A 22,149-nucleotide genomic window follows, 5' to 3' on the forward strand; every position below is an offset into this window, starting at 1 on the left:
CACACCTTAAAAATTAAAAAAAAAAATTAAAAAAATCAATCATTCTTGCTCCCTCCCTTCCCTTGGCAATTATTCCTCATCACACTCAACCAATCCAGAGTAATTCTAAAAAATACAATGGATGTAAAATAAAGTGTGTATCTGGTCCAACCCCAAAAACTCCAACCAAGACCTGACAGAATCTGCAAAAGTATCACGAAACTGATGGAAGAGGGAATGATCTTAAGTTTTGGCAGCCCTACAACTACAGCTTTGTAGCTTTATTTAAAACATACAAATTTCACTGAAAGGATAAAATAGCATTAAACGGACACTTGGCTCAATCTATGCTACAACATTTTGGTAAACACCTCTCTCCTACACAGAAGGGCGTAATTTTCCATTAGACTGAATCACCAGATCACATCAAAAATGAGGGGAAAATTGAAGAATCTGAGCTCAGAGGTGATTAAGAGCACAAAATTCATGCACATCATGCACGTTTTAAGCAGTCCTTTAATCCAGGATGCGTAGAGCATTTGATATGTGAGAGATCATCCATCGATCTGATTATAACAAAACACGGCGGCGTGGAAAGGAGAAAATTCACATTTGTAAGAAAGTGTAACAATCCAGGTGAATTTTTTCCTGTTTTTTCCCCCCACTCAGTGCCCTTGCTAAGGAGGAGATGTGGATGGGTAACACTCAGGGACACCTGCACATCGTCCCTCTGCTCCCACAGGCACCCGGCTCTTCCCACCTTACCTCCAGCACTGCAAGAAGTTACAGCCAATACCTGACAAGTTTAATGCTTTAGCTGTTCATTGCCATGTTCACGATGGGGAATTCGTGTGCCTTAACACTAGGTAAAAGCGATCAGCATCTTAAAAGAGTGAGCGTTAACAGCGACGCATCTGAAACGCCAAATCGAACCTAGAACTGAGTCGATGCTTTCACATTAATATTAAATTTTAATCACTGAGCTCTTCCTGCAGTGTAATTCGAAACTTCAAACCTCAAAGCTTACTAGGAGTAGAACCACCTCGGCTAATAATGCACAAGTTTAGTCCTATTAAGGGCCAGCACTCGGGGCGCACACACGCTCTGCGGCGCGCTGAGCGAGCGGCCAGGACGGGGCTGCCACAGGCGGGAGAAGCCCCTCACAGGCGGGCTCTGGAAGCCCAGCTGCGGGCTGGGAACGGCCGGAACAGCCGCAGGGACCCGCGGGACACCGCGGGCGGGTTCTGGGGCACGGCACCGCGACACTTTCTTCACCTGAGCACAACTCCGGCTGAAGCGCTCCCGCCGGGGCACGGGCTGAGGGCGCCTGAGCTCCGCGGCGCCGGAGAGAGAGCGCGTCCCTCCGCTGGCCGCCCGCAGGAGCCGAGCGAGCACCTGAGCGGCTTCTGGGCTTGCCTGCAGCCTCCCCCCGGTTATCCCACATCGGAGAAGCAGCTCTGAACCCGAACGCCTCCTCTCCCGCCGCAGCGGGCGCAGCCCGTCCCCACCTCCCTCAGGCGCCGAGGGAACGCCGGCGACCCCCGCACGGACAGCGGCTCCTCCGCACCTCCACTACTCCGGCACGGAGCTCCGCTCGGTGTAAGAAATAAGCCGGAGCCGCCCGGTTTATTCAGTCACACAGCCCCGCGAAGTGACGGGCTCACTCACCGGCACTCTCGCCGCCGCTGCCCCACCCGCTGCCCGGCGGTGCTGCCGCCGCTCCGCGCTCCGCCGCGGCTCTGCCGTGCAGGGCTGTGCTCGGCGCCTCTGAGCCCCGCTCCGCCCGGGCGCTGTCCCCGCCCCGGCCCGCCCCCGCTCCGCTCGGCATTGTGGGGCTTGTGGTCGCGGAGGGCGGACTACGAGCCCCAGGGCCCCGTGCGCGGTTCCGGACAACGCCTGGTGTGTGGTAACACCGCGGATCTTCCTCCTCCTCCTCCTCCTGCTCCTGCTCCTCCTGCTCCTCGCGGGCGCTTCCGGCGCGGCGGCGGAGGCGAAGCCCCTCGGGAGCAGCGGGGGCTCGGCGGGCTGGGGCAGGTGAGGTGCCGAGCCCTGCCCTGCCCGGCTCTCCGCGGGCTGGACGCGGGGCCCGCCGCGCCCTCCGGGGCTGCGAGAAGGGCGGTCGAGCCGCCCCCGGCGCCGCGGCCGGGCTGAGGAAGCGGCTGAGGGCGGCCTCGGCGTGCGGGGAAGGTGCGCGGGGTGTCCCTTCCCCTCCCGGCCGGGCGGTGACCTCTTTCCTCCGGCCCCGAGGCGCCGCCGAGGGCTTGTCCTTCTCCCCGCCCTTCCCGCGGCCGCGGGGCTTGGGGCCTGGCCCCGCTCCGGGGTTCCCGGCCTGGTGCTGGTTCCCTCGGCCCGGGCCCGGCAGGCGCAGGCCCGGATGTGTTTTATTTTTGTGTGTATTATTTTTAGCTCGTCCTCTCGGAGCGGAGCGCTGTCAGGTGGCTGCGGCGGGCAGGGAGAAAGGGCACCTCGGCTTCTTCCCCCTTCCTGCGCCGGGGGAGGTGTAGCTTGAACATTAGGGAGAAATTATTCACAGGAGGGGTGATTAGGCATCGGAATGGGCAGCCCTGGGAGGTGGTGGAGTCACCGTTCCTGGAGGTGTTTAAGGAGAGGCTGGACGTGGCATTCTGTGCCATGGTCTGCTTGACAAGGCGGTGTTTGTTCAAAGGTTGGACTCGATGATCTTGGAGGTCTTTTCCAACCTAATTGATTCTGCGATTCCTTCTCCCCCGGGCTGTGCCCCCTTAGGGACTGAGCAGTCAGGGGAGGTGTTCTGGGCTGGGGTGTCTCAATAAGTTGCTCACTGAACTGGTGAGTTGGGTTGGTGTTTTTCTGTAGCTCACACATACTGCGTGGCTGAAATCTTGCGCTGTTCCTGTTATCAGAGGAACTAATTCTTCTCTGGTATTTATTGACACGTTGGAAAGTATTTTTATCCCTTTGGAGCTGTGTCATACCTGTGCGTGTTTGATAAAGTAATGCCTTCACTTTCACATTCCCAAAGAGGAAGGGGGATATGTTGTTGTGGTTATTTATTCTGACATTCATGACCTGTTTCAGTTATGCTGTATAACAGTTTTGGTGCTGCTGACTGGTGGAACTGGAGCACAGGCTGTAGGGTCTCATGTGAGACACGGACTGGGTGTATTAGGACAGATTAAATCACTTCCATTTTGAAGTCCAGCAAAAGAACACGGACTAATTATATGCCTGACTTCAGGCTAGGCTTGGTTTTTGTTTTTTAAGTTGATACGGTTCTAAAAATAGACATCTTGGATTTATCACAGGTCTGTGTCATTTCTGAATTAGTCATAGAAGTGCTCTTACAGTAATCAAATGCATAAGCAGTTCTGCTTTGCCAGAGTGAATTTCACTGGGGGTGACTGTTACACGTGTGTGGAGATGTTTGAAAACTGTATTTCTGTTCTAGTGAGAGGCATTTGAAGACACTTATAAAACTTCAGTGCTATTTGCTGGTGACATTCCTTTTATTAGCTCTTCAGTGAAACTGTTTAGTGTAAAAATCAGTAGAATATGGAATCAGTTCAGTAGGCTGCCTTTTAAGTCTCTTATTATCATTGCTGATTTTAAAATACAGATTGGTATCCTAATGCTTGATCTGTATGCTTATCCCAGTGAATCCACCCAGACTCCATCTTAAAAAGAAGGAAAGTATTCTGTATCTGAAACACAAAGCTTTGAAGCTTTGTATCAAATAATCTAACCTATATAGTGGGAAATAATTGCAATGGATAATTAAAATAGAGTGGCAGGTAAAGTAACATCTGATAAAAAAAAATAAAATAAATATGTGTGGGTTAGAGGTTTTTGTTTAATTCAAGTGACCATTAATGACAGAAACAAAGTTATCAAGACAGGTGTGGGGTATGTATATAGTTAAAAGAGTGTATTCTGCAATTCTTTTTACTTCCATAAATTTTATAACAGCAATAGTAAGTTACCTACACTCCCTCCTCCCATGCACATTGGCCTTGGATTTGAATGAGTTTTTCTGGTAACTCAGGGTTCTCAGATCAGCTTAAAGGTGAAACCTCTTCTTGAATGCTCACTGCAAAAAGTGGAGCAGAACCTCTTGGCAGTAAGGTAGTCTTCTCTAGCAGGAATGGAGCTGTGATTTTTGCTAGAAGCCAGCCATTAAAATAATAATATTTGTAATCATTGCCTTGGGCCTTGTTCCTCTGTAGTACTTTTCTAAAAAAGAATATTAATGTCTAAGCACTTACCAGATCTAGGGTGGATGGAGCCTGGAGAAGGGAATAGAGACAACATCAGTGCAGAGGTAGATCTGCTGATGACAGAGCTGAAACTCTGCCAATTGATACCAAGTGTTTCTGTTGGTTTAAAACTTGAAAAGTTGAAATCATGAGAGTCTGCTCTCTTTGCTTTAAGCACTGCTTCAGAAGATTGTGTTACACAAACACCTTCCTTTGATGGAAACCTCACTCATCTTCAGCCTGGCCTAGGAGCAGGTGTGGATTTGGGAAGATCCTGCCTGCTGTAGTTACATGGTGATGGTTGTGTTCTTATTTAGCAGCTCTGCAGTTCTGCTTGATTTAAGTGCATGACCAAAAGTCTGACAGTAAATGAAACACATTAGAGAGAGCAAATTGTCACCTTAGACACTGATAATGGTGGTTGTACATTTGGGAATTGTGGTGGCTTGTGCTCTTCACCCTTTTTGGCAGGGATTGGGTTTTTGGGGTTTTTTTCTGCTAAAGTTCAGTTGAATGATTTAAAATGTCATTGGGTGGCTATGGGGGAATAGCTCTGTCCAAGAACCTTTCTGGATCTATTCCTCATGTAAAATACACCAGCTCTCTCTGTGTTTGCTGACTGGCTGGGATCATATTTTAGTGCCGAGATGTAAAGGTTAGCATGTAAGATTTATCCTGACAGTGAAAGCACGTATTCCACGTTAGTGCATCTCTTGGAATACAGCCTGATGTGTTTGATGGGTGAGAACTGAGTAGTCAGGGTTATATTAACTGGTGTTTTTAGCACACTTGACAAATCTAGCTTCTCTTTAAATTCCCTGTATCGTTCTGGACATTCTCTCCCAGGATTCTCATTGCAGATCCAAAGACTGGGATCTGTGGGCTCACTGTAACTAAAAGGAAGATCAGGCTCACGCTCGGTTTAGTATTTGGCAGTGTCCTGCTGCCTTCTCCTCAGACCAATTAACAAGTTTGCCAGCAGAGTAACACCTTTTGTACATCTTACAGTTTTCCAGGATTTTCTCAACTCTGCCACTCCACTGTGCTGTCCTAGTAAATCACCTTCTCATGGAGTCGTATTCCACCTTTTTGTGAGGAAAAAAAAACAACAGATGACAGATGAATCTAGGGTAAACTCCTCTCAAAGAAAAGGCTCTTTTGAGATTGGAGGAACTGAAGTTAAGCTGTTACAAGACACTGTCATGGAGTCTGGCAGCTGTGCAGAGCTGCTTTTGATCACATCCTAAAAGAAATGGTGAAAGCTCCTCCTTGCTGCGTGATAATGTGCATTAAACTTCAGCTTGAGTGAGGCCATTTTGAAGGTTAGTGGACTTGCTGATAGTCCACTAATAAATAGAACAGAAACTTCCGTTTTCCTGAGGATTTGGTCCCTAATCAGGATTGAGACCTTCTTCAAGGCTATTTGGATGTGGTTTAGTGCAGCTATTACAAACTGACTTTCAGTAGCACAGTGAGCACCGAGTTTTTGTGAAGATAATTATTCTTTCTATTTAACACTAGCAAAGATTGAAGTGAGTAAGTTTGATCCAAAAGGTGTGAAGTTGATTCCTAACTGGAAAGATAAATAGTTTGAGAATTGTAGCAGTCAGGTACTTCATGACACTGTGATGCACTAGTGTATCTCCTGGAAAACAGGAAGATTTCTGAATAATGAAATAATGAACAGGCAGTGTGATAAACTGAATATATTTCTTTTCATACCTTGGCAATGAAAGCATTTGATGCTCTTAAAATATTTCTTGTGTGCATGAATATATAAACCCACCTCTTCAATTGCAAAATTGGTATCCTTTGTGTTAATCTGAGCGTTGTATTTTATTTTATTTTTTTTTTTTTAAGAGTGTCAGTGTCTGGAAAAGGGGTAATAGATAATGTATAATTGTTTTTATATGAGGGTTTTACTGTACCATGGATTAGTAACGATAGCTTATGGTTCTTCAGTAGAAAATGAGTTCTTCATGGTAGCTCACAGTGTAATAGGTTTTCATCATCATAAAAATCCATCATTTCACTTAGTATTTCCTTTTGTGTGTGTGTGGATACTGCCAACCCATAAAAACAAAGTAATTATATCTAATGGCAATTTTGTCCTTTTTTGCCCTTCTTCCTGTGATAAAAATCTTTTGGGGAGTAGAACAATGTTCAGTGACCTGATTTAACTATTTTAAAAAACTTACTCTGAGAATACAGATGAAAACTTGTTATAAATTAATCTGTGAATGCAGGTGGTGCTTGTCAGGTGTGTGAGTAGATATTTACTGAACTTCCAGAAAGGAGGAATTCAACAGCAAAACAAACAGATCTCCATCCAGCAGGGAATGCACATGGATAATAAATGGGACAGCTTGTACCTGCAGTAGGGAGTGAAAACTTGTTCAGACAAGTTCCCTCCCCCCATGTGAGCAGACCTTGCATGAATTTATGTAACTGAAACAAGTTCTTGGGAAAACACTCAACATTTTGAGGAATGATGCATATTCACTTGTGTTCTTCCATGTTCTTGACAGCTGTAAAATACCAGGGGTGGGTGATGAATTTGTGAGACCCCTGATTATTGCAGTATTTCATCCATCCAGACCCCTTTCCAAAGTCTCAGGAATCCTTTTCTGTGGAGGAATCAGCTCATCTGTGGCACTTGGAGGTTGGAACAGCAAGAGGAACAAAGCGAGGTTTTGCAATAAGCAGTCCATGTTAGAAGATTTGTATAAAGTTTTTACTGTAGTCACGTTTAATTTTTCTGCAGCTTTTACTGTTCACAAGCTCAAATGAGAGATGCATAGTATTTGTAATCATCCAGTTTCTTCTCTGTGCTCACTGTAATCAGTAACAAATTTCACTTGTATAATTATGGCTAAACAGTTATATATCTGCTCTGGACAAAAAATACCTGTTCTTCTATTTAAACAGCCTCGAGATCTTCAGCCAGTGCAGAGCATAATGGGGAATATGGCTTGAAGAAATGTCTTGGCATGTTCTTAACCTGTTCATACTCCCAGGGAGTGATATTGATTGCTGGAGTAGTTTCTGCTGTTTCTTATCATTTCACTCTTTTCACTTCTTACTAAAATGTCAGTAAATTACAGAGACATGCAAATGCCTGGTGTCTGGAGCTTGCTAGGAGGAAAAATCCTTCCTCTGGTGCATTAAATACTTCAAGCAAATCTAAAAGTTAAAACCCTTAATATCTTTCTTTTTATCTTTATTTTTGACTTGGACTTCAGATCTCTAAACTCAATTATGTAATATAAAATATTTTAAAAGAATCTGATTAATAGAAAATACAGCAGGCTGGAACAAGGGGTTTTTATCAACTGTAAGGTGACCTTTTTTCTTTTCCACATAATTTCTGGGTCTGAGCAATGATCCTTCCATGTTGGGTACGATGAGCTGGGCTGGGTGGAGAACTTCCAAAACAGAGATTCAGTTACTGGAACAATAATTTTCCATTGAGTTAACATAGCTGGTGACACACCCTGAGTGGAAACATGACTTCAGCTTATATAAAACCAAAGATGTAGTGTTCACATTCAGATGGGTGGAAAGTAGGCACCAGTCTCCAGCAGAATCACAGCTTGGTGCATGTGCAAAAATATGGAGTATTTATAGGTAGTTTTAATAATCCCAATGCAGCTGGATGAGGTTTGGGGTTACAGCATGTAGTGCAAGCTTTCTCTGGATGGGAGTTGTCAGGAGCCTTATGCTGCTGCGTGTGAGTGGTGGCAAGATTTTTGTAAATATCACATGAAATCTCTGCTTTCAGGAGAATTGATTCCATAAGAACTTGAAGGGGAAAAACACTTGTGGTAGCACCTTTTCTTTAAAATACTCAATAGCTTTCAGTTAGGATTTTGAAGTTACACCAAGTAGTCATTCCCTGTTTACTAGACTCCTGTAATAAGAAATCCGTGGATTCTGGCAGTAAAACTCACATTGATCTGTGCCTTGTCATGTTTAGAACCTGTCCCTCATGAGCATTTATAATTTGTGTTTGCTTTCTCTTTTCTCACACACCCTAAGGACAACAGATTTTCCAAGTTCTTCAAGTATTCTTGCACAACGAGGAAAAAGAAGAGACATTCCAGTGAATGAGGAGTTTTTTGCTTCTATAGTGTTTTCCTTGAGAAGTGGCTCTTTGAATGAGGATGACAATGGAAGAGATGAAGAATGAAGCAGAGACCACTTCTATGGTTTCCATGCCTCTCTATGCTGTCATGTACCCTGTCTTTAATGAGGTGAGCTCCAATTTGCCTTGGAATGCAATAATCAATCCCCTTTATTTGGGGAAATGTGGCCACAGTAGCATGTTGTCCATCTTGGGAAAGCTTTGTCTAACACATCTCTCTCTGTGTTGTTTCACCATTTTGCCGTGAACAGTTTCATGCTCATTAAAGGTTGCTGATTGTCTTGGTCCTGAGCTTTTCTCTTAGCTTTAACAGAGGATTTTCACAAAAATGCAGCTCTGGTATTCTCTGGCAGGAAATAGCACACAGTCAAACCTGTGAACAGCTTGATGCATTTTAATTTTACTGCTAATGGTTGTAATTTAATAAGATATTTATTTTTCTCTGAATATCAGAGATTACCAAGGTGTTCTCAAAATCTTCTGTTTTGAGACTTGTGCTACAAAATACATCCAGTGATTTTTGTTTTCATTTGAGGGGGAAACTCTTTCCTTTGTGGTTAAAGGATCTCTGAAGTCAGACCAGCAATTTGAAAGCTTCTGTCAAGCCCCCTTTCCATTTTGCTTTATAGGGCAAGGTGTGATTTGACTTATTTTGTTCTGATAACAACAGAATGTTAATAACTAATTCTAAACTTTTATTGCAGCTAGAAAGAGTAAATCTGTCTGCAGCTCAGACACTGAGAGCAGCATTTATTAAGGTGAGAATTAACTTGCATTGAAAAATGGTTGTTTCAAAAGTAAGCTGTGTATGATGAAGCTAAAAGGTCAGCTCTCTTGTTTCCTTGTCTTTTTATCTAAGACTTCATCCTTGATCCAGTAGTCTAAAAATAAAGTGGACAATTGCATGAGCTGGAAGCTTGAGATGTCTGCAGATGTCATGAGTAGAAAACTGAGTGAGCAATTTTAAACAGACTCTTGTCCATACAGAACAAAAGCTTAAATGAGGGAGCAGTCAGTGAATAAATAATAAACCCACAGGATTTGGAGAATAGGTGTTCATGAGCAATAGGCACGTAGCAGACTTTGAAATTGGTTTACAAAGTGAATGGTAATGGGATTTCTTTTGTGGATGAAGTTGAGTGTTTGTGTAGAAATCCATCAGTAAATGGAAAAAAAAGATTCTTCTGACTTTGCCATTGTATAACTAAAGAGTGAAAATACAGATATTCCTTTACACTTTATTGAAGTGGTGGTCTTTTGAAATATTGAAACAAAATAATGTCAGGCATGACATATCTGAGCTGTGCAGCTCTGGGATACTTCCCTCTTCCTGCACTTAAATCTAAATGTACTTTGATGGTCTCAAGTCTTAAATTGAGTTCCTACAACTGTGGGTTGGTTTTATGTGTTTTCACAATTGGTGGTAAGGAGCTAAGCTGGATGCAAATAATGTTAAACTGAGATGTTGGTAAAAAAATGGTAGTGCCAGCTAAAAAACCCACCAGGCTCATTTTTCTTCCACTCAGAGCAGGATTTTGGTAGCAGCACAGGTGATGTGAACAGCTCCAGTGTTAGTCCAGCTCTGTACTTAGATATATCATCAATCAAAAACTGTTTTTTTTCTGAAAGAGCAATTCCCAGATGATGTCTGAGTATATGATGTGACTCATGAGAGGCACATTTATAAATGTCATGGGGAAGGTGGGGGAGTAGCACCTGTGTTGGAGTGAATTCAGTTCCATGGGATACAATATCTTTGTCTCAAAACTTGGTGTTTATGAAAATATAACAGGACAGACATTTATTAAAACCTTTCTTACTCAAATTGAGTGCAAGGGCTTATTGGAAAAGTAACTTATACAAAATCAGTGATGTAATCCAAGAAAAATGAATTTTGTAGTGGAAAAATGTTTTTAATGTAATCTACTGGTCTAAAGCCATTGGGCTTTCAAAGTTCCTAGCAAAGTCCTGCAGTATCTGAAGCAACTTACATGAAAATGTTTGTGCTTGCAATGTCCAGGTCCTGCATACTTAAGAAAATAACATTTCTCTGCTATACAGGCTGAAAAAGAAAATCCAGGTCTTACACAGGACATCATCATGAAAATTCTGGAGAAAAAAAGTGTGGATGTGAATTTCACAGAGTCTCTTCTGCGTATGGCAGCTGATGATGTAGAAGGTAATAAATCCTATGTTGAATAATTATCTTTTTAATTACACTGTTAACTAGGAACATGCAATTCTCTATTTCTTTTTTTTTTTCAGAAGAGATTATTTGCTTCTTAGTGGAATTTTTTCAGCATGGTAGAAAAAAAATTTTATTTTTGAATGCCAGTACTGGAGAAATTAAATCTCCCTGAAAACCATGCTTGACTAATAAGAGAAGGAAAGAAAGAGAATGAATGTTTAGAGCTATGTTTTTATGGGTGCATAGTTCACCTTTTGCAATGCTAACCACGAAAAGCCAAATATAGAATATAACATCCTCTTTTTTTCCCCCTGCTTCAAATTAAAAGCAGCAGTTACACTGTCACAGAAGGAGAATATACTGCAGGCTTTAAGTTATTTTAATACTGAATTTGATGACTTTAATGTCTCAAATAAAGTAAGATGGGCTCTTTTTCCACCATGCAGTAATAAAGGTGATTGTTGCACTGTCCTGATTCACACAGGGGTTATTCACTGCAGCTCTCTGCTCATGGCTGTTTCTGTGCTGCTCACCTTCAAATTCACCCTGGCAGTCCTGGTGCATTTTGTGTCGTGTTTTTAGCTGTCACTACAGACCTGAGGACAAACTAATGCTGGTTTTGAATATGTTCTTTCTGCCAGAGTATATGATTGAAAGACCTGAACCTGAATTCCAAGATCTTAATGAAAAGGCACGAGCACTTAAACAGATTCTTAGTAAGATTCCAGATGAGATCAATGACAGAGTGAGGTTTCTTCAGACAATCAAGTAAGTATTTGATTTTGCTGCAGATGGAGAGGTCAAACTTCCTGTATTTAGGCCTGAATGTTGAAATTCTGTAGATGTAGCAGCACTGTTCACATTGCAAGAGAGCCCAATCCCACTTAGAAACAATGAGGCTGTTACTTGACCAAACTTGCTGGTTCCAAGGCTGGATTCCCAGGACGCTGCTATGGCTCTCTGCCCTTGGTCTCCTACATCATGTCTGACACCTCCTCTCTAGACACTGCCCTAAGAAATACTTGACTGCCAGAAAGGGATTAAATTCCAGCATTTCGTGGGATCTCCTAAGGATATTCAAATTCTCTTTTTCTTGCCCAACAGGGACATTGCAAGTGCAATAAAGGAGCTTCTTGACACAGTAAATAATGTCTTCAAGAAATACCAGTACCAGAACCGGCGGGTACGTGCACCAGCTCTGCATCCACGATTTCTGATAGCAAAAGAGAAGGCATCCTTTGGATCAAAGGATGAGTAGGAGAGCTTAGCTGGTCAATGACACCATGCTTTAACAACAAAATGGTTGTATGATGGGTCTCTCAGGAGTTCTAGATAAAAAAATTATTTCTCTTTGTTTCTTTTAAAGAAAAAAAAAAAACCAAAAATTTTTATTCCTGAGGTAGCATTAATTAATTTCCTGATCAGTTTAACCTCAAGGTTCTCAGAAACTGTACCAAGAAATATGTGAGCTAAGACTCTTCTCCTGGTGTTTTTGTTTTTGTAGGCACTTGAGCACCAAAAGAAAGAGTTTGTAAAATACTCCAAAAGTTTCAGCGATACTCTGAAAACCTATTTTAAAGATGGAAAGTAAGTATGCTTTTGTCCTGTTGTTTTCACATAACGTAATGAAAGGTTTTTGTTTTGACTAGCAGGAAAATCAGACAAGCTTTGGGGTGTAAGCTGCCTTTCTTAGGAGTTGCCTAATTATTTCCTTACCTATGTCCTCTCATTACTATGGCTGCTTTAAAATGCTGTTTCTTTTGTAATGCCTTTGAGGAAAGGGAATTTTGTTAAATATGCCACCATGTAACACTCATGTGTTAGTTTTGAATTTGAAAATAGGAGAAGTTAAATTTCCTGGCCCTGTGTGGTTTTTCTCAATGCATATACAAGGACAAAGAAATTATGGATTTTTTTTATTGAGAAAAGTAATTTACCTATTTGAAGTATCATTTGCAAATACAAAACATCTGTGCAGGGTTCTCTTTGATTTACATTTTTATTGGCCTTTCTTTATAGACCCTCACAGTGCTCTGCAGTACCTGGAATGATTCAGCTGAATCTTTTTCTAACTGAACATTTTAGTCTTCAAACTGAAGTCTTTTTCCAGGTCTTCACCTTGGGTTGTGAGGTCACTATTCCTGTAGAATTCACTGTAGTGATTCTTTTGGAGGATGAGTGGGTCCCTCTCAGATTCTGACAGTGCCAAAGTTTCTGTTTTAAAGATGGAACCAACTTTGATGTCGTTCTTGTTGAGCTTGGCAAAGGCTGAAAGCACCCAGGAGATGGTGCTTACTAAAGGAGAGAAAAGTCTTGAGACCAGCTGGGAGTACAATCCTGCTCCCATCAAAGCATTCTTGTTTTTTTCTCCTTTTCCTGAAATCGAGGCTAAATTTGGTACCGAAATGAGAAATGTAGGTTTCGGTAGCTTTGATTCCTGGACACAAGTACTGAGTGCTGTGGGCTTAAGCTCAAAGTGTGTTAATTATTTGCAGTAGTGTAAGAAATTCCGTGAGGCCTGTGTTTCCTATCCTTGGGAAGTCAGGAGGAATTCCAGCCTGCGTGAGCTGCAGATGGAGTGAGATCCCTGCTCCCCCCAGAAAGCAGCAGCACCAAACCCAAGCCATGCTCAGACGTCATTACTGAGCTGAAAAATTCTGTGACCCCACACCTTTCTTAGCAGAAAGGTAACTAAAATAGTGTGTTGCTGTGCACGTTCTGTATTCCTTGAGGGAAGAGCTGCCAATTCTGGAATTCCTGGTGGGGTGGAGAGCTCAGCTTTGAAAGGTGTTTAACAATCACAGAGTGAGAAAATGGCTGTGACCTTAAAGATCATCTGGTTCCAAGCCCCAGTCATCTGCTCCACATTTTTCCCTTGGTTATCTGAATCCCAGAACGAAAGGATTGAGATGTCAGTGATGATAGAGAGCCAAAATCTTTTTCAATTCCTGCCAAATCAACACAGCCTTTCTGGGATTAGCTATGCAGATGAGGCTGGCTGGCTGCCAGCAGGGAGCTGCAGGTAGGTCAGCACAGGGTGGAACATCCCTGTGCTTCCAGTTCTCAAAGCCTGGATGCCTGTGATGCTGGGTTTCTCCAATGCCATGTTTCTAGAAGTGTCTGAAGCAATATTCTTCTCTTTCCACAGGGCAATAAATGTGTTCATAAGTGCCAACCGACTAATTCATCAAACCAACTTGATACTCCAGACCTTCAAAACTGTGGCCTGAAAACTGTATATGTTGAGAGTTGTACTTTTCAATGGTGGATAGGGTACCTTTATATGTAAATTTTAAAGTTTTGACTGTATAAATTATCAGCCCCTCTCGAGGGGCCTAATGCAGGATTTTGAATGGGATTATTGCCATCTTACACCATATTTTTGTAAAACATTGTAGCTTAATCATAATCTCACAAGAAAGATTTTGCATCACTTTTTGCTATTATCATTCTTTTCAGAATTATAAGCCAAAAGAATTTACGCCTTAATGTGTCATTATGTAACATTCCTTACAAGAATTGTAAATATTTGGTGTTCTGTTTCTGACATTTTAACTTGAAAGCGGAAAACTGCAAGATTATGTATTTAACAATATTGGTGGCAAATATTCAATAAATAGTTTACATCTGTTAGACTGTCTTTTTGTATGTGAACAAAAGTGCATAACTCATCTTTCTAGAACTGCAGAACATTCATTCAATAGAAAAAAAAAAATTAAAATTATTTGGGTGCTTAAAGCTACCGGGAGTTCAAATCAGTGTAAAATGAGGGGTTTTCCTTAAAACTGAGATTTTGGCTGTTATCCAGACCAGAATATCAGAATAATTATATTAAAATGTCTTTGAGAAAGTAATAAATAAACCCAGAAGTGAGATGTGCTTTTGTTTTTGATAGAAACTAGATCTCACTTCTTTCTTATTCTTCTCTTAGTGGTGAGTTAACAGGATTTTTACTCCTAGGCTATTCCAAGGTTTGGAGCGCAGGTTTATTTGAAGTATATGCAGCAAAGATTGAATTTAAACTATTCAGAAAAGGGGGTTTGAATTTGTCCCCTTTGGGAGGGAGGAGGATTTGAGCTAGAACTCTTCCAGGTAGCACTAGTGATATCTATACTATGCATGCCATAAGGCAACTTTGTTTTTTCAGGGAATTGAAATCATGTGAGACCTCGACTGACAAACCTTGGCTGTGTAGATGGTTAAAAGCTGCTGCTGGACAGGTGGAAATTTTCTCTGTGATTTCCTGGTGATGTTTCATGAGTTCTGACGAATCCCTTGGAAGTGCACCTCGAGCTGATTTGGAAATAGAATAAACCTCTGGAAGTTTGCAAAATCTGTGGCCATTACTAGGAAGTTTAGGGAAGAATGTGAAGCAGCTTCTGCAGCTGCACAAGCTGTTGGAGGAGGAGCAGTCCAGTCTGAAAGAGCACAATTGCTACAGAACTATTGCTTGTTTGGCTCTGAATGGTGAAGAAAAGGTCCCTCCAGGTTGTCTGGCACGCTGGCCTGGTGCTGTACTGCTCATCTGGGGCAAGTGCCTTATCCCAGGTACAACAGCTGGGCCCTCGCATTCGCTGATCTGAAAGGATCAAAAAGGGGGGAAATGCAGTCTGCAGCCTCCCAAATAGCACTGGATGTTCTGCTGTCTATTTGTGCATGGAATTGTTTCCTCGATGAGAGCACTGACTGTAGTGAAATAGAGCAATGTGAAGGAGAGTATTGTGTAAAAATGAGTTCTTTGGGAATGTATGTTGTGCAATTTTTTGTTACACATAGAGCTATAAGCAGGACGTGGTCCTTAAAGCTTGCTGTTCTCTGTTCTGACAGTGGTGTCTTGTGTCCTTAGCAAAGTGAGCTTAGTAAAGGGATGCAGAATCGATTTATAGTTCAAACTTTCTGGTGTTTCTTAAAGCTTGGCCTGCTGAACTGTCATTTTCTGGCAAGTGGTAGAAGAACAGCAATGTTAGCTGACGAAATTAGAGTGATATTTAATTTGCATCTTTGCATTCTGTAAGCAGAAGGGTTGAGTAGTGTCCCTGTGGATGATGCTCGCTTCAGTCGTAGCTCCAAAGGGCTTCATGGAAATCTGTGAGTCAGGGAGAAGGAAGGGAAAGGCCCCTGGAGTTTGTGATAACTTCATCTGTCTTGGAAAGAGTGTTTGGTACTGGAGAGGCTGCAGCAGTGGCTGTAGAGAGAGAGGAGCACAAAAGATTGGGTGATACTTTATGAATTGGACTTGATTCCCATAATATTCTGAGATTTCTCTGTTTCCTTGGATTGAGCAGGACAGTAATTAATGCTGGCAATCATTAGTTGAATGAGACCATGTTTATGTCTATGGGTGGTAAAAAATGCATATAAAAAAATCCATTTATGACTTGTGTCCCAAACAAGCTGCTGTGTCATGTCTTGCCAGTTGATTCCTTGTCAAATCAGAGGCTATTTCATCAAGAAATGACCTGTTCCTGTTCATCAGTTCTTCCCAAAACCTTTATTGGGTAAAAGGTACCAAATACAGGGCTAAGCTTCAGGTTGTCTGGCCAATGTGTTCTGTTTTATTTATAACCTCATTGTGATTTCTATATGTTACCCTTAAAAGTAATGGAAAATTATTCATTGTAATCAATGTCTGGTAATGGGAAAACTTGAAAATTTGTGTCTTCAGGTCACACTCTTCTGTTGTGTGCAGTGAATCCATATCTAGTGGTCTTATAAACCTTTCTTTTCCACTGAATATGAGCTGGGACATATGTCTGTCAAATTTTATTGTGGTTTTGCACTTTATTATTCAAGTTACCTGAGTAGCTAAAAGATAAGTTTCTCTTAAGGATTTCTGATACAGCAGTTAGTGTTGCAAAATGCTCTTAGAAAATTTCTGCTGTGAATGTGGGTTATAACTGCTATGATAATGTTAACATACAGAAAACCAATCTAATAAACAAAATAAAACTTTGTATATTTGTTAATGAAGCAAAGAACCGTCTTAATCACTTGTTTTGATTTTCCTCAGCCTAGAAAGAAGTGAAGAAAAAGCTTAGGCTGACTTGTTTGTGGCTGGAAGCTTTAATACTGAGCCACAGATTTGTGTCCAAGTCTGTGAGATGTGCCAGGTGCCCAGCTCAGAGCAAGCTCTATGTTGAGCTGACAGAAGTGGTGAGTATGAAATCTGTCTTGGTGTCAGACCTTCCTTGTCTCCAGCCAGCAGGAGCAGATAGCGTCAGCCTGGATTAAACATTATCTCATGATCTTATCTAGATTGCCACCAAAGTGCTCCTTCTTAATGTGCTTTTCAGATCTCACACTGCATGTGCAGGGAAGCCTTGTTTGTTCTGCAGGTGTTATCTCTTCATTCTGCAGAGGCTCTGCCTCTCTCTGTTGGGTGGGGAAGGAGAAGAAGGTTGTCAAGACCAACTTGCCCCAAATCTAAGCTTTAGATTGCTACATTTATTTGATTTTCCCCTTCAGACTGGAGTAATGTGCAAGAGTAATGACTGGATTGGGCACAGCAGTGATTATCCCTTGCCTTTGGAGGAGGCCCTGGCGGTTCTGCCTGAGAATCTTGCTTTGCTTTGCTCAGCCTGGCTCATCCTCCCCCAGGATTCACCTTCTGGGGAAGCAGCACAGGCAGTTTGTGCTGGGAGCTGTGGGAACTCCCTGAGCTGTGCATAATCATCCTGGGCATTGCTGCACTTTGTCATTCTTTACTCTTTTCCTTGTACACATCTGGGCAGATGTTGCTTTTGAAAGAAAACAGTGGGGAGTGTGGTTCAGGAGCAGAGCCACGGCCTAGTGCTGAAAAACAGGACTGAAAAGATGCTCCTGGGTCCTTTGGTTTCTCTTACAGGAGTTAAAAGGTGCTGTAGAATGTTGGCCCTGAAACTGCCCAGTTCCATTTTAAAGCCAGCTTCTTTGTCCTCATTCCTCTTGTTAGATGTCATTTTAGAACAGTCTGAAAGAAGAAAAAAGACCCTTCAAATATTGAAATTTAACACGCTGCATAAATTTAATTTATGATGAACAATTCACTAACCTTGGCCACAAGCAACTGTTCTTTTTCCCCTCTTCTTCACTTAGTCCTGGGATGAATTTTGTACCACCATGGGCTCCACTTCTTATAGGTGCCCAAGGGTTGGGACTTCAAAACAGAACAAGGTTTTGGGCAATGCTAAATTTGCTCCTTTGAGGCTCAGACAAAACAATTTTTTCCTGATGCTGTAACACGAGCTTGAATTTTGCTACGAAACTCGTTGGTGCTGGTGTCTCCAAGGCAGAGGAGGAGGGTTTGGCTCACCTGGAGATGTCCCTTGGCTTCTCTGTCCCTCTCCTGCCCCACAGACCTTGATGTCTGAGACAGTGCAGGATGTTTTCCCCTAGGTTTGCTTGCTGGACTGCCTGAGCATTCTCCCCTGACTTGTTATTTTGCACCTTGTCGTCCTTGCCCCATCCAGGCCTGGCTGCTGGGACAGCTCGGGGAGCAGGAGGGGCTGAGGCAGCATTGTCACATCAATGCAGTGCAGGGGACAGCAGCAGGACTGACTCTCTGATGTCACCTGGGATCTCTTCCCCAGTCTAGCATGGCATCACAAGTATTTTTGCCAGATTTGGGCAAGTTTATGGCTTCAATGTTCATGTCAGGGTCAGGAGTGGAGCTCAGCAGCACTTGAGGTGCAAGGCTGTGAATTTGGGCTGCACTGCCACACCTTGGCACTATCAGAGTCTGATTATATGATAAAGGGTTTTATCTCTTCCCTCTCCCTGCCACCTTGCAGTGCTGCTTGTCACCATGCAGAGATCACAAAGGCTTTCCCTGGCAGCACAGCAGCCAGAGTTTGCAGGTCAGGAGCTGACCATCCCAGAGAACCTTGTGTCATTGAGTAAAGATCACTTCTCTCAGGCAACTTCAGTGAAAAGGTTGGTTACACTCTGCTATTGCTGCTCCTTTGGAATTTGTTTCTTGCTATTAAAGGTTTATAAATCATGAGGATTCCTCTGCTGAGCAAATTAACCAGAGGTGGCCATGGGGGGAGGTTGAGTTGTTTTTGTGGGGACTGTCAGTGACACTTCAAGCACTGAGAGGAAGAGACACTAAAGGGAAGTTGAGTTCTTCTCACTCTGGGGACAGAAGTGTTCTACCTAGTGTATCCAAGAAGGAAAAGTGTTTTTTAGTGCTGTAATTCCATTATTGGTGACAAGGTAAGCAAAATAGATTTTCAATGGCTGATTTCTAATGCACGCTCAGATCTGCTGTATAAGCACTTGTGAATTTGCATTTGGTATCACAGTCAAAGGAGTGATCCCACCTGATGGATAGAAAAATTTCAGAGAATATTTTGTACCATTTCACTGAGCTAAAAAGTATAAAACCCTATATCTAAATTAGACGTGTCTTTGACATTTTATTATTTCATAATTGTAACTCCTAGACTTTTCATAGTAGGTAATTGCTTTTTTCCCTGAAGCTGTCTTAGTCTCCAAGGATAAATGATGGGTGAAATGGATGCCTGAGTTCCTGAAGTTTTAAAGTAAAGAGAATAAAGTATGAGCTAAAAGTATAATTCACTTAGTCTCCCTTCTTGCTGCTGGGTATCTAATCTCCAATAGAACCACAGTGAAAAATGCTGTCAGAAAAATTAAAAGACTGAGTTACAACCTTTAAGAAAATGCAGATGCTTTCATGGTGAGTGAATTTCCTAACTAAAATGTTAATTGGAAGGATTTTGTTGAGGAAAATGTGGTAACCATTTTTTCCCTGCTGTTTGCACAGCCGTGTGGTATTAATAATTTCTTGTGGTTCTCTACAGCTGCTTAATGAGTGACAAACAGAATTTTCTTAAGTGGTTTGGAATGGGAGAGCAGAAATTCCATTCAAGGCTGTAATGCACTAAGGATAATAAATATTGTCTGTGAAGGTTAAGGAGGAAACCTCTCAGAATCACAGATGTTGGGAAAGAACTCCAAGATTGGACTCAACCTTTGACTGGTCCCCAGCAGCCCAGGGCACTGAGTGCCACCTCCAGGCCCTCCTTGGACACCTCCAGGGATGGGGACTCCACTCAGTCCTCTGGATCTGGACAACCTCTGCAGCAGCCATGTCTGAGTGAAATTCCCCTGGGACCCTTTAGCCCAGCCCCAGTATTTAGGGAGCTCGGGTAGAGTCTTGTCAGATACAAATTCAATGCACTCTGAAGCCCCACAAAGAGCCACAGTTGCTGCAAGTAATGGGGAAAAAAAATTCCCACCTCATTTCTATTCAGTAAGAATTACAAAGCGTAAGGGGCAAAGAAAACTCAATTTCAGCTGAGTTTTACCTGCCTTTTTTACATGACTTTAAATATAAAACCCAAAGCAAACGATTAACAGTAAGGTCTTGTGCAAGTCAGTATTTTTTATTTGAATGAGAACTGAGCTGTTCTTTTCAAAACCAAATGTCTGCATTTCCAAGACATAAGAGCAAAGTCTGGGTTTTTTTTTCTTTCCAGCATAAGGAGAGACTTTTTTTTGTCACAAAATACGAGCAATACCAACTGCTGACAGTGCCAAAGTAAGTGAAGCTCAACCTGTTGACCTCTTTCTATCTGGAGCTTTTTCTCATGAACATGCAATAATGGTTCTGTAATTCCCCGCCAATAGAAGGCAGCAACTTGCATGAGCAGAGTAATGCATGAGGAAAATGGAGCTGAGGTGTGGGAGCACCTGTGGAACTCATGTCTGCCAGGCAGGAATTAAACAGCAGGGCTGGCACGCTGCAGGAATTAAGGATCAAAGCTGCCCCTTGGCCAATTCTCGTTTCCTGAGGTGTCAGTGTGATGTGTAACCTTGTCCCAGGGCTTGCTGCACAAGGATGTGGAGCCCAGGGGACATTCCTGGTGTCCTTGTGCTGTCTCTAGTGAGGGAAGAAAGCAAAAGCCCCCAGGGTGAGCTGGTGTTGCTTTGCTTACCCCATTTTTGGGCCAAAACAAGCAGCATCCACATCCTCCTCCACATTATATGGGCTGCAATTCTAAGTGGTAGAGAAGGATCAGGTGCAAAAAACCCTTTTCTGACAGTTTATTTAATGAATTTGGTAGAAAATCATCCTTTATTTCTACAGGCTGCAAATCAGTCCCTCACTAAAGCTCTGGGGTCACTGTTTTTGGGGCAGGTGTGCTGGAGAGTGCCCCTGCTCTGCCCTCAGCCTTAGCTCAGGGGAGAACTTCCAGCCCAGACTTAGTGTTTATTTCCAAACCCTTGAGGCTGCTGAGGATGGATGGGGCTGTTTGCACAGGAACACCTCCACACACATTTATTTCCACCGCAGCAGCCACTGGGCTGTGTTCTGTGCTCAGACCTCCAGCTCCAATTTCAGCTCTTCCCCAAGCTATCAGTCACTGTCCTTTGAGCCCAACTTCAGCAGCAAGTGGAAAAGTTCATCATCAAAAATGCCTAAAGTAAATGGATTTTGCTAGGAACGGTTCAGCTGCAAACTGCTGTTGCTTCTGTTCATCTCTGGATTGTCTGTCTCTCTGAACTGAGGACCTGGAACTAAATTTTACCAGCTGGCAGCTTTGTGGGTTTTCTGACTTCTTAAAAGCCAATTCAAAGCCTGTACCTCCTGCTGCCTGCGTGCCTTGCAGGCAAGACTTGTTACTTCTCCCTTTCCAAAATCCATTTGGAGGAGAATTATGTGGTAGAAATTAATGAAAAACATGGACTTAACATTTATTTTCTTGACCTCTGAAAACTCTCCCAAGTGGTGAGTGTTAGTCTTGTGGTTTTGTTTGTTTTTTTTCTTTTTGGTGGGAGGCCAGTAGATAATGATTACAAATTAGTTAAACCTTTAAATAATGTCTCAAGATGTTTCCATATTAATTCACAAGTGCGGGGTCGCTCACCACAGTGGAAGCTGGATAAGAAATTTGGGGTTTATATATATTACATAAGGTTCCTGTTGTTGAGGTGATATTGCTGCCCTTCTCCCTGCAAGACTGTCACTGCTTGGCTGAATTCTCCCCTTTTACAACTTCCAAGGACTTGTAAAAGCTGCTGCATCCCCCAAATTTCTGTAGCAGCAGAAAGCAGATCATTTCATTCTGTATGAATTTTATCCCTCAGCTATTAGAGCTGGAAAAGCCAACACTCAACCTACATCCCTCACACATAATACACCTACAATTCTCTTTCAGTCTCCATGGTAAAAAGCTGCTTTTAGGTTGATTTATCTCAGTGAAATAACTTAAAACTGGACACAAGAACTCACTCCATGGAGAATGGAGCACGAAAACTAGAAGGACAGTGTTGGAAATGATGTAATTAAGTACTAAAACAAGGTTTGAAGTTTTCCTTAGAGCAAGTGTGGCACAGGAACATCATTCCTGAGCTGCTGCTGTTGGCATTAAGAGGTTTCCAGCTGTGGCAGGGTTTGGAGGCTGCTCCTGGAGGAGAGTGTTGGTGTGGGGGGAAATCTGCTCTGGCTCTGCTGGGGATGGAACTGCTGCTCTTGCTTCCCCACAAAAATTCCTTCCTAGGAAGGAGTTCAGCCTGGAGCTGTGTCTTGGTTTTTCCAGCACTGTATTCACCCCTCCCAATGTGTAGGACACCTCTCAAAGGGCAACTCTGCGTCAAAAAAA

General features: G+C 42.7%; 2 protein-coding genes across 10 annotated transcripts in view; one reads left to right on the plus strand and one right to left on the minus strand.

Moving 5' to 3' along the window:
- The window catches only part of SERPINI1 (serpin family I member 1), a 44,456-nt gene extending 42,692 nt beyond the window's left edge, over window positions 1–1,764 (minus strand). Inside the window, exon 1 of one of the 3 annotated variants that reach the window (XM_086844276.1) lies at window positions 1,648–1,764. The gene's annotated coding sequence lies outside the window, so the exon portion shown is untranslated. The remainder of the gene's footprint in view (window positions 1–1,647) is intronic. The other 2 variants (XM_086844274.1, XM_086844275.1) reach the window with 2 other exon arrangements.
- On the plus strand, window positions 1,658–16,518 carry PDCD10 (programmed cell death 10). Of its 7 annotated transcripts, none has more exons than XM_086844278.1 (8): window positions 1,658–2,013; window positions 8,250–8,464; window positions 9,060–9,113; window positions 10,417–10,534; window positions 11,185–11,311; window positions 11,648–11,726; window positions 12,048–12,130; window positions 13,692–16,518. In XM_086844278.1, exons 2-8 carry the CDS (start codon window positions 8,369–8,371, stop codon window positions 13,771–13,773), a joined length of 639 nt encoding a protein of 212 aa, XP_086700404.1. In that variant the 5' UTR covers window positions 1,658–2,013; window positions 8,250–8,368; the 3' UTR covers window positions 13,774–16,518. The 7 variants fall into 7 exon arrangements, with proteins under 7 accessions (XP_086700404.1, XP_086700405.1, XP_086700408.1 ...); XM_086844279.1 differs by having other exon boundaries at window positions 1,757–1,878; XM_086844277.1 differs by having other exon boundaries at window positions 1,806–1,878; window positions 8,258–8,464.
- Window positions 16,519–22,149: the final 5,631 nt, after the last annotated feature.

The sequence above is a fragment of the Cyanistes caeruleus genome, chromosome 10, assembly GCF_971803275.1.
Source record: "Cyanistes caeruleus chromosome 10, bCyaCae1.hap1.1, whole genome shotgun sequence".
Classification (NCBI taxonomy): domain Eukaryota; kingdom Metazoa; phylum Chordata; class Aves; order Passeriformes; family Paridae; genus Cyanistes; species Cyanistes caeruleus.

Bases quoted from the DNA above. Each gene is read 5' to 3' on its own strand.
- PDCD10 (XM_086844278.1), top strand. From the start codon at position 8,369: ATGAGGATGACAATGGAAGAGATGAAGAATGAAGCAGAGACCACTTCT. The intron at 9,114-10,416 runs GTGAGAATTAAC...TCTGCTATACAG, and splicing joins TGAGAGCAGCATTTATTAAG to GCTGAAAAAGAAAATCCAGG. The intron at 12,131-13,691 runs GTAAGTATGCTT...CTCTTTCCACAG, and splicing joins ACCTATTTTAAAGATGGAAA to GGCAATAAATGTGTTCATAA.